A 12,257-nucleotide genomic window follows, 5' to 3' on the forward strand; every position below is an offset into this window, starting at 1 on the left:
CGTGGCCTGACCTCCTTCTCTCTCTCCCTCTCCTCCCCCCACTCTTCTGCCCATGTGCACTGGGACCCCCCCTCCCCACCCCCGACACACAGCACAGAGTGCCACTCAGTCTCGATGCTCAGCTCGCTGCTGTACTAAAACACTGTAACTCTGCTGTACTAAAACACTGTAACTCTGCTGCACTAAAACACTGTAACTCTGCTGAACTAAAACACTGTAACTCTGCTCTACTAAAACACTGTAACTCTGCTGTACTAAAGCACTGTGTAACTCTGCTGTACTAAAACACTGTAACTCTGCTGCACTAAAACACTGTAACTCTGCTGTACTAAAACACTGTAACTCTGCTGAACTAAAACACTGTGTAACTCTGCTGTACTAAAGCACTGTAACTCTGCTGCACTAAAACACTAACTCTGCTGAACTAAAGCACTGTGCAACTATGCTGTACTAAAACACTGTAACTCTGCTGCACTAAAACACTAACTCTGCTGAACTAAAACACTGTGTAATTCTCCTGTACTAAAACACTGTGTAACTCTGCTGTATTAAAACACTGTAACTCTGCTGTACTAAAACACTGTAACTCTGCTGTACTAAAACACTGTGTAACTCTGCTGAACTAAAGCACTGTGCAACTATGCTGTACTAAAACACTGTGTAACTCTGCTGCACTAAAACACTGCAACTCTGCTGCACTAAAACACTGTAACTCTGCTGAACTAAAACACTGTAACTCTGCTGCACTAAAACACTGTAACTCTGCTGAACTAAAACACTGTGTAACTCTGCTGTACTAAAACACTGTAACTCTGCTGTACTAAAACACTGTAACTCTGCTGTACTAAAGCACTGTAACTCTGCTGAACTAAAACACTGTAACTCTGCTGCACTAAAACACTGTGTAACTCTGCTGTACTAAAACACTGTAACTCTGCTGTACTAAAACACTGTAACTCTGCTGTACTAAAACACTGTAACTCTGCTGCACTAAAACACTAACTCTGCTGAACTAAAACACTGTGTAATTCTCCTGTACTAAAACACTGTAACTCTGCTGTACTAAAGCACTGTAACTCTGCTGTACTAAAGCACTGTAACTCTGCTGCACTAAAACACTGTGTAACTCTGCTGTACTAAAACACTGTAACTCTGCTGTACTAAAACACTGTAACTCTGCTGTACTAAAACACTGTAACTCTGCTGAACTAAAACACTGTAACTCTGCTGCCCTAAAACACTGTGTAACTCTGCTGAACTAAAACACTGTAACTCTGCTGTACTAAAACACTGTAACTCTGCTGTACTAAAACACTGTAACTCTGCTGTACTAAAACACTGTAACTCTGATGTACTAAAACACTGTGTAACTCTGCTGCACTAAAACACTGAAACTCTGCTGTACTAAAACACTGTAACTCTGCTGTACTAAAACACTGTAACTCTGCTGTACTAAAACACTGTAACTCTGCTGTACTAAAACACTGTGTAACTCTGCTGTACTAAAACACTGTGCAACTCTGCTGTATTAAAACACTGTGTAACTCTGCTGAACTAAAACACTGTAACTCTGCTGAACTAAAACACTGTAACTCTGCTGAACTAAAACACTGTGTAACTCTGCTCTACTGAAACACTGTGTAACTCTGCTGCACTAAAACACTGTGTAACTCTGCTGTACTGAAATACTGTAACTCTGCTGTACTAAAACACTGTGTAACTCTGCTGCACTAAAACACTGTGTAACTCTGCTGCACTAAAACACTGTGTAACTGCTGTACTGAAATACTGTAACTCTGCTGCACTAAAACACTGTGTAACTCTGCTGAACTAAAACACTGTAACTCTGCTGCACTAAAACACTGTAACTCTGCTGCACTAAAACACTGTAACTCTGCTGTACTAAAACACTGCAACTCTGCTGCACTAAAACACTGTAACTCTGCTGAACTAAAACACTGCAACTCTGCTGTACTAAAACACTGTGTAACTCTGCTGTACAAAAACACTGTAACTCTGCTGCACTAAAACACTGTGTAACTCTGCTGTACTAAAACACTGTAACTCTGCTGCACTAAAACACTGTAACTCTGCCGTACTAAAACACTGTGTAACTCTGCTGAACTAAAACACTGTGTAACTCTGCTGTACTAAAACACTGTAACTCTGCTGCACTAAAACACTGTAACTCTGCCGTACTAAAACACTGTGTAACTCTGCTGTACTGAAATACTGTAACTCTGCTGTACTAAAACACAGTGTAACTCTGCTGCACTAAAACACTGTGTAACTCTGCTGCACTAAAACACTGTGTAACTGCTGTACTGAAATACTGTAACTCTGCTGCACTAAAACACTGTGTAACTCTGCTGAACTAAAACACTGTAACTCTGCTGAACTAAAACACTGTAACTCTGCTGAACTAAAACACTGTAACTCTGCTGCACTAAAACACTGTAACTCTGCTGTACTAAAACACTGCAACTCTGCTGCACTAAAACACTGTAACTCTGCTGAACTAAAACACTGCAACTCTGCTGTACTAAAACACTGTGTAACTCTGCTGTACAAAAACACTGTAACTCTGCTGCACTAAAACACTGTGTAACTCTGCTGTACTAAAACACTGTAACTCTGCTGCACTAAAACACTGTAACTCTGCCGTACTAAAACACTGTGTAACTCTGCTGAACTAAAACACTGTGTAACTCTGTTGTACTAAAACACTGCAACATTTTTCTTATCTGTACTGTCTCAAACAATATACTTTCTCCAAAATACTCAAACAGTCCTCAACTCTCCGCACGCCCACACCTAGAACCCTTCCTGCAGAGCCAGTGCAGCTGAGGGTGAGGTCATGCGCGTGTAAAATCTTTTCCTCACCGTCCTGTATTTAGTTACTTTTTAATTGATTTCCCTACGTGAGGAAAATCAAAGCCCCTCAACGCACTGTAGCCTCAGAACACTTTCAAACGAGGGGGGTCGGCAAAACAGTTTCCCAAGTTAAAGACTCTTCTCGCAGAAAATGGCCCCCACGTAGGCGAGCTCATTGCTTCCAGATACAGCATGAATAAACTCCGGTTTATGAATGCTCCTAATAGGATTTTTCTCCTCGACGGTTCAAATATTTGTCATTAAAGCAAAGTAGTTGCAGGTTGGGGGCATTCTGAACAACACTACCTGGCAGGGCTTCACACGTGAGCATCACACAAAGCTCTTTAGCGCAGTCAGTTTCGGGATGCGGCCAAAAATAAAACGCCATCAAACCGATTTTTTTTTCCTAAACAGCATCATTTCTGCGGAGGGCGTGGGGGGGGGAGGAGGGGGGGGGCAGAGGAGGTGATTTTATTACAGCGGCCCCTGCTTTTCATTACACCCCAGCATGCCTTCAAATTAATTAAGAGCCCTTCAGCACCCTCTCTGCTGTAGAGTGTGTTTTTGCCATTAATGAAGAGGTCTCGCAAGCAGCCAAGAATTTTCATTGCTCCACCTTGATGGAGGAGCCAAGTATCTTGGCCGGACGGTGGACTATCCCCCAGGCGAGGGGGGGGGGGGGTGTTCATTGACACCTCACGGAGGTCACACCTGTACGCCGGCTCGGAAAGCGAGCCAGGTGAGACACCGAGCCAACCAGGACCCCCGAACGCAGTCCAGCAGCACGCGTGTTGCAGCGCTGAAGGTCCCGGGACCGAGTGCGCCAGCGTTTCCAAGCAGCGACGATCGAAGGCTGTTGCATTCTGGGAAAGAACATCCGCATCAGCCGCGACAATAAACCACCCAGCTGAATACATCATTTCATTCATTTAGTCTCAGCCCCACCATCTTCCTTTTCGGAACAGGCAACTAGAACTGTAGCCCCATCTCATTGCTTAAAATTGCCCCGTCCATTTGGAAGAGTAAAGGCTAGCGTGCTCATCTGCAGCTGCCGTGCCAGGGGCCTGCTTGCACAGCCGGGATGACATCACAAGTACCCCCTGCAGGTGTCCCACTGGCAAGATCTTACCTCACCCGGCAGGACTGCCGACCCGCGCTGGCACAGTTTAAATCTGGCCCGTGCCAGGACGCTCCTCTCGGCACGGCGAACGAGCGCTCGACCGGACGTGCCGTCCCAGGGCAGAGAGGGGTCGCGGGTTTGAATTCTGAGCGGGGCCTCGACGCCGCCGCCGCCGCCGCGACCCCCAGGGCGGGAGGGCACAGCCGCATTCTGGAACCTTCTCCAGCGGAGGGCCAATAAATAGGATCTTGTGAAATTCTACACAGAGGAAGTGGCCCCGGGCCCGAGTGTCTGCTAAGCAGTTCCACCGTAATAACGTCTGACCGTGGTCGTGTCCTGTAGGCCTGACACACTGTGGTGGCTGGGTAGCACAGCGCAGGGGCTGTGACAGCACACTGACAGGGGGTGAGGGGGGGGGGGGCAGTGCTGGGGAGGGGGGTCTCTCCGTGGGGGCGCACTGAAAGGGGATAGCCACCGGGGAAGGTGAGGAGAGGGTGGCCTTGCCGGCTCGCACTTCCACAAAAGGAGAAAATGCCTGGCCGTTGAAACAAACCTTCCCTTTCTGTCGCGTCAGGATTATATTTCCTGCGGCAGGGCAGCCGGCAGGCCCGAGCTCGGCCCGAGCCACGCCGGAGTGCCTGTCCCTCGCAAGCCCGGGAAAAATGATCGGAATGTGGGCCTCCGTCCAAGGCCTATTCTACAAGAGGAGAAAAGGGTCAAAATATACACACACGCACACAGACTCGCTCACAACCACACAGACTCAAACACACACACACACAGACACACGCACAGACCCGCTCACACACACACACACACGCACACAGACTCGCTCACACAGACACACTCACAACCACACAGACTCAAACACACACACACACACATACACACTCGCTCACACAGACTTGCTCACACGCACACACACCCGCTCACACAGACTCACACACACACACACACACACACACACACACACACTCAAACACACACACACACACGCACACAGACCCGCTCACAGACTCGCTCACACAGACACACTCACAACCACACAGACTCAAACACACACACACACACTCGCTCGCTCACACAGACTTGCTCACACGCACACAAACCCGCTCACACAGACACACACACACACACGCTCACAGACTCGCTCACACAGACACACTCACAACCACACACACTCAAACACACACACACACACTCACACACACACAGACCAGCTCACACAGACTCAGACACGCACACCCACTCACACAGACACACACGCGCGCACACACACACACGCACACACACCCACTTACACAGACTCACACACACACAGACTCGCTCACACAGACTCACACTCATAGAAACTCAAACACACTCACACACACACAGACTCGCTCACACAGACACACAAAAACACACACATGCACACAGACTCGCTCAAACAGACTCACACACACAGAGACTCAAACACACACACACACACATACACACAATCACAGATTCACTCACACACAGACTCACACTCACAGAGGCTGAAACACAAACGCACACACAGACTCATATAGAAACACACACTCACGCACACACGGAAACTCAAATGTACACGGAGACTCAAATGCACACACACAGACTCACACATACGCACACACGCAAAAATGCAAATGCACACACACACACACACACAAACACAAAAACTCAAACGCACACACAGCCTCATGCTTACACACAAAATGTATTTAATGAAATAAAAAAATGCACACATAGTGTGTTCAAGCACGATGTTGTTTTGCTGTTTATCTAGCAATTTTTTGGTTGTATGTATTGTACTTTTGCTGTTCCCTAACCCAGCTTGAAAACTGTCAGCTTTCAGCACAAGCGAGCAGTTTACATACACTTATTCAGTTAACCCATGACAGCCAACCAACCACTGCTACACATACGTTGTTACCATACAATGTACTTTACATGAATGCGTTGGTCAGACGTGTGTCATTGTTTGAGTAGTTTAAGCCTGCAAACACATAAACAACAAGGCAATGAGACAAAACAACCTCAGCCATCACAGCTATAGAGGAATTAAACGCTTTTTATGTCTGTACAATTATTTATTTAACTACGAGGGCAAGGACTCCGGCCAAAAATGAGCTAACGCGAAACATTCTTCCTGCACTGCAGCTGTGCCATAACATCGCTGCAACCTTACAGAAGAGTCGCCACGGCATTCCGGAACGTTCCAGGAATGTTTCGGATTGGCCGGCTAGCAGAAATGACAAAAAAGGAAGCATATTTCTCTCTTCCCGGCCGTCTTCTCCGAGACAGACACAGTCTCACGGGACACGCGGCGTGTATTTCCGTCTCAGAAACGGACAAGAGGAAGAGGTGTCAATTGATGGCAAGCGATGAATCATTAACGTTTACGCCGAGACCGGTCTCCAAATAGCATGCTGGGAAAGCGCATTACATAGCGTGTCCGCACCGGGAAATCACACGGGATTCCCAACAGCCCCCCAGGAAAATGTCACCCACACAACAAACCCTGTGGGCCAGAATAACGGCAGACAGGCCCAAAATTCTCTCTCGGGTCTGTTAAGCGTTTCTACTGGGAAAACTACTTGGGCGTGCGACGGGGCACATTGGCTTCAGACAGTACAGCTTGCCTGGGACTGCAGGGCAGCACAGCAGTTAGGGAACTGGGCTTGTAATTCTGAGGTTGCAGGTTCGACAAGCACGCGCACAGACAAACACCGAAAGGTAAGTTTGTATAAGAATATCATTGTAATATTATGATTTTGCATGGCTAGAAGATAAATCTAAAGCACTAATTCTGGGGAAATGTAAAACTACCTGTTGAGCACCATACCATATTTGTACATATGAATGATTGCATTGCTGTCAAAGTCTCAGGTCAAAAGTGTATATACACCAGGAAGAAGCAAAAATCAATGACAATGTTGGATGGACACTCACAAATACTTAATCTATATATGCTATGCAAATGAAAATCTAAATTAGCATTTTGTCTTCCACAGGCGATGTGGTTAGAAGACTCAATGACTAGGATATCCCATGGTGATGTGGGTTTTTGGCTTCATTTGGGAAAAACTTATGTATGTTCCTTTGTCATACATTGAAGCTATTTTCCTTTTCACTGATAATTTTGTAATCTAATAAAGTCATTCCACTTATCACTGCTAGTTTGTCTTTTCCAATTACCACATATTATGGATTTTCACTAATTTCACTGATTCAATTGTTTTCACGATCACATACCACTTACATCAAAGCTATCTGGCATTTGCAAAAGAAACTATTCAGAGCTGCTGACCATGCAATGGTTAAAGCTGCCACTGTCTGCTGCCTAAACAGCCACGCTGACATATGTCATCAGAGATCCAACCCCCGTGACAGGATCTCTTCAGCCCTGTTTACACCACATAACGCATATCCAATCCCTCAACAAATCTGATACTCATCACATTGGACGATTGCGGTCTAAGCACAGGAAACCAGATATGGATTGAATCTGTCCAAATTCGATTTGAATCAATATCCAGAGACAGTCTGGGTCAGGCTCTGCTGGTATCAGGTCTGCAATCACCAACATTCTACTGACAAATCACATGCCACGATAAAGACGGAGCAGGCGCAAGACACCCTGCTGTAGAGCGGGTCATCCGGTTGGATGGAACAGGCCTCAGAAACTTGGGAGAAATGAGGCCTCACAAAATAGGATAGGCAGCACATTAAAATCAAATACAAACATAACCAAATATATATATATACAGAAATACAAATTACCAGCTATATCAGACATGCATGTAAACAGGACCTTTGAAAAAAATTATGGTTGCAAAAGGTCAGCAACATTACAGACGTTTGAAGAGCCAATGGAGAGTCACAATTTTACCAGCCAGTTTTGAATCAGCCAGTAACCAGCCCAGTGATAAAAAGGCATTCATAAGAGATATCTCTAGACTTTTTCTTGGTTGGTTTTCAGGCAGCAGCAGAACTCAATAAACATCCGCGTCCAACTGGCTGTCCAGTTTCCGTTCTGCCTTGGCAAATGACCTCTGACCATTTGCAACCCCACTCACGAGATAACCAAAACAGGTCCGTTCTATTGAGGCAATCAGTTATTTTTGACTTTGTTTAGTAAATCATTACTCCTTCCCTCTCATTCCCACTTCCCTAATTCCATCAAACTAATCTGAAGGTCTAAACACACTAATTGCCTTTCATCATCAGTGTCCAGAGCCAAGATCTGCATCTATAAATCAAGAACAACAGGCCTGTTGAAGACACCCAATACGCAAACTATATTTGTCTAGGAACGTCTTCAAGGGAGCTTAGTCCAGACATGAAGTGCTGGTCATTTAAATTATGGACATTTACGTCATTCTGCAATGGAACCAGCTTCATTTATATAAAAAAAAGATTGAAAATTTTTTTTACATGTACATTATATATAAATATAGTCCAATTACTTAAAAAAATGTATCCATCCAATTAAAATTACATTAAATACCTGTGGGTTTCCAATCTTTATTCAAACTCGTGCCTTAGTTAGTTGATTGGGTAAGTGTAACAGAGTGTTGGAATCTTTAGCCAATGGGAATCTCCTGTAGTTAAGAAACAGTGAGGATGAATGACCACAGGAGCTGAGAATCTTGTGGTTGAACACAATCCGTGTTCACCATCAAACCCCGTAGGACAGGATTTTGGATCCACTGGACCCAGGAGTCTGGTCACCAGAGGAGGAGGTGCAGGTGTGGGAGCCGACTCACCATACATCTTTCCCTCGTCGGAAAGGATGATCTTCCTCCGGCCGCAGGGGGGGTAGATGGCCAGGGCCTCCTGGAAGCTCTGCTCGATATCGGGGCTCCACACCCCTTCAGCGTCCCCGTCCATGCCCGTCTTGTCCAGCCCATCGGGCCCATCGTCCCGCCCCTCCTCCGGGCTGCCGTTCGCACTCCACTCGTTGGACGCAATGATGGCGGCTACCCCTGGGCCCGGCAACGAGCCCCAGAATGAGGACGGCTGGGAAGAAGAAAGTAAACTCAGACTGGAGGCACAACCACCTGAGGAGGATCCAACAAGACATTCTGCAATACCAAAACGGACAACCCTGGCATTGGAACGTCACAGTCCATTAGAGTACAACATGTTTGGCTAAATGTTGTGCAACCGCTGTTGGAGCCTTCAGCTTTCAATCAACCTCAGCTAAACAAACTGCTATTCAATGTGGGATGACACATGATCTATTGTTACAGGTGGCCAGATAAATCCCTTAAACTGGAATCCCCCAGTCCAGCTGTAAATCACTCCCAGGAAGACATGGTCATCTCCAGTGCCCGAATGACACCGCGTAATTCAACTCGTCATCCAACTGATTCAGAGGAAACAAAAACAGGATGACGCAATGGATCTCCTAGGTCACGGTCAACTGGACTACACTGCACAATGCTGAACGTGAAACCAGATTCAGGTATGGAGACATTGAGGACATCAGCCACAGTTTACAACCTTCCCAGGAAGAGTCGATATAAATAGCACTCACGCTTGGGATAAATCTCAACCATATGCATGAACCATAAGGTGCTCATAAATTAAACACACAGTTTCAGGAAGACCACCAACGCCTGTAAAAACCTGCACCGGGCCCCCATCTACATATAGAGGGGCCCCACAGTGAAGAACTTACCAAAGTTTCACCTAAGGTAACTTTTAAACTATCACAATTGCTAACTACCATTTCCCGCAGGCAAGCACTACTTAAAATGACAGAATTACAATATTAACAGTTCAGTTTAATGGCATACAATTTCCAATTCTGGGTAGTCTTAAAAATATATAATCCAGTCGCTGGTGTTCTCCGTTTGAAAAAACAACACGCCCCCTAATTGTTGTTATAATTTCCGCAGCGATCATGGGTCTGAGCCGCCATCTGTCAAATGAATCCGAAATATCATAAAGCAGAGCGTTTAAAGAGCTCCCTAATAAGACCCAAACCACAGGGAATTCTTGTGGTCGTGGAATTTCATCCCAATGCGGCGTCCTCGCTGCTGGGAGAATGCAGGGATCTTAAGCGTTTTTCAAGCCCTCTCCTCGTCAGAAAGGCACCGCTGGCAAGGCCAGAGTACAAACTCATTGTTTCTTGGATGCTTATTAAAAGATTGGTGCATACATTATGCTGATTCTAGGAAGAAAAGGACATGCACTGGGTAAATACCACAAATGTGAACTGGAAAATTTCCACAGTAGACTCAGTAACATTGGCTACTCCAAGGCATTCCAACAAAAGGCATTCGTCAAGTCTTTCAGTAAACATTTAATTGGAAATTGTAACAAACCACAATTAGACAAATCCTGGTGTCTGGCAAATCAGAAAGGGTGAAGAGCTGACTAGATTAAATTCTGCTGACTACGAGTTTTAGAAGAGTTTTTAGATACTTTTTGGCTTTGATACTTCGACAGAAAACACAGTAAAGCAATACATAGATTGGATGAATATACAGAATATGTAGGCCCACACAACAGTGCAGTTAGTCCCAGAGCAGACTTCCTAAGCCGATTCATCTCTGAACTGATCGACAGTTTGATGGGTTTTATACCTTCATATTTTGCTAAGTTGGCCTGAGGAAGACCAATTAGAAGAGTTATTACATGAAATGTACCAAATGGACTGTAAATAGGTGCTAGGCAACAAAAACCAGGGTGTACAGACATGTTATACAAAGAATTCTCCAGGACAACAAACACAATTTAATACCATCCACTCACCCCTACCTCCTGCCTACATCCTTAACAATGCTCATTTTGCCTCTTACCAGCATTTACTACATAGGAAAGAAAAGAAACTGGCATTTTACTACCCTCTGAGTTGATGTGAATGGAGTCTCTAAATGAGGGTTGTCCAGTCTTATCCACAAAGGCCGGTGTGGGTGTAGGTTTTAGTTTGGGCCCAGCACTAAGGCACCTGATTCTACTCATCAAAGTTTTGGTTGAAGTCCACGATTAGTCAATGAGCAGAATCAGGTGTCATAGTGCTGGGCTAAAACTGAAAACTGAACCTACAGCAGCCCCTTTCCAGATAAGACTTGACCACCCTACTCAAAATGAATAGTTCCAAAATGGCGCCATTTTGTTCCCAGCAACCCTGTCGCATTTCTCTGACAGAAGCACGTTCCCCGCTTCAGTGCAGTACAAACAGTGCAGGGAATGTACACCGCACTCAAGGCACACAATGGGCATGTGTCACGATGACCAGCTGGATCAGCTGACCATGGTGCTTCAACAAAATCATTTTAGTGGCCAGAAAGGGCGCAACAAGCAAACACAACCAAGTCTACTGTGTGAGGGCGACTTTGGCATCACCAGCAAAAAATAAAAAACAACTGAAAAATTCCCCGCTGTTACCCCAACAGTAAATTCAGCAGTACAATCTAACCCCAACTGTGAATTTGTCAGCCATGACTTAACAGAAACATGCCAAAAGCAAGCAGAGAATATAGGCTAAAATACAATTCTACTTATGGAGTCCATGATAATTTATTTGGTAAGATCAAACCTTCATTTTATCATTTCTTTGCCTATATAGGAAAGTCAGTTCAAGAAGCAAAAACGAATTAAACAAAATCATGATTAATCTTGCAAGGCGGATAGTATTTACATAAAAAGATGTGCAAAATGTCACAACGGTTAAATATTATGGCATTACTGAAAAATTGGGACTGGAAGACAGGGAGTTCCAACAAGGGGTAGTGTACTCTCATGTGTGCATGTGTTTGCATGAGAAATCTGGAGAACTCACTTAAACAAATGCAAATCCTTCCCAATGTCACTTTTAAGTACTTGTTGGATCTGAAACCACCTTTACTCTTCTTGAAAAATTAAATGTTTCAATAAAAGTAAAGAAGAAACACAAAAATAAATCAGGTAAACCTGTGTTCAAGTTGCAATCGAGAGTCATAAATTCATAACTCAAACTGTTATGTCGGCAGGTCAGTGTGAATGGGGTGTTAGTGAGCCGGTCAGTGTGAATGGGGTGTCAGTGAGCCAGTCAGTGTGAGCGGGGTGTCAGTGAGCCAGTCAGTGTGAGTGGGGTGTCAGTGAGCCGGTCAGTGTTAATGGGGTGTCAGTGAGCCAGTCAGTGTGAGTGGGGTGTCAGTGAGCCGGTCAGTGTGAATGGGGTGTCAGTGAGCTGGTCAGTGTTAATGGGGTGTCAGTGAGCCGGTCAGTGTCAATAGGGTGTCAGTGAGAATTTCAGTGCTGGCAT

General features: G+C 45.2%; 1 protein-coding gene across 7 annotated transcripts in view; it reads right to left on the bottom strand.

Moving 5' to 3' along the window:
- The window catches only part of tead3a (TEA domain family member 3 a), a 71,291-nt gene that overhangs the window by 36,171 nt on the left and 22,863 nt on the right, over positions 1–12,257 (bottom strand). For all 7 annotated transcript variants that reach the window (XM_035382569.1, XM_035382568.1, XM_035382570.1 and 4 more), the window contains exon 3: positions 8,767–9,019. In XM_035382569.1, coding sequence (XP_035238460.1) covers positions 8,767–8,890 — 124 coding nt within the window. In that variant the 5' untranslated portion in view covers positions 8,891–9,019. The remainder of the gene's footprint in view (positions 1–8,766; positions 9,020–12,257) is intronic.

The sequence above is a fragment of the Anguilla anguilla genome, chromosome 11 (genome assembly GCF_013347855.1).
Source record: "Anguilla anguilla isolate fAngAng1 chromosome 11, fAngAng1.pri, whole genome shotgun sequence".
NCBI lineage: Eukaryota > Metazoa > Chordata > Actinopteri > Anguilliformes > Anguillidae > Anguilla > Anguilla anguilla.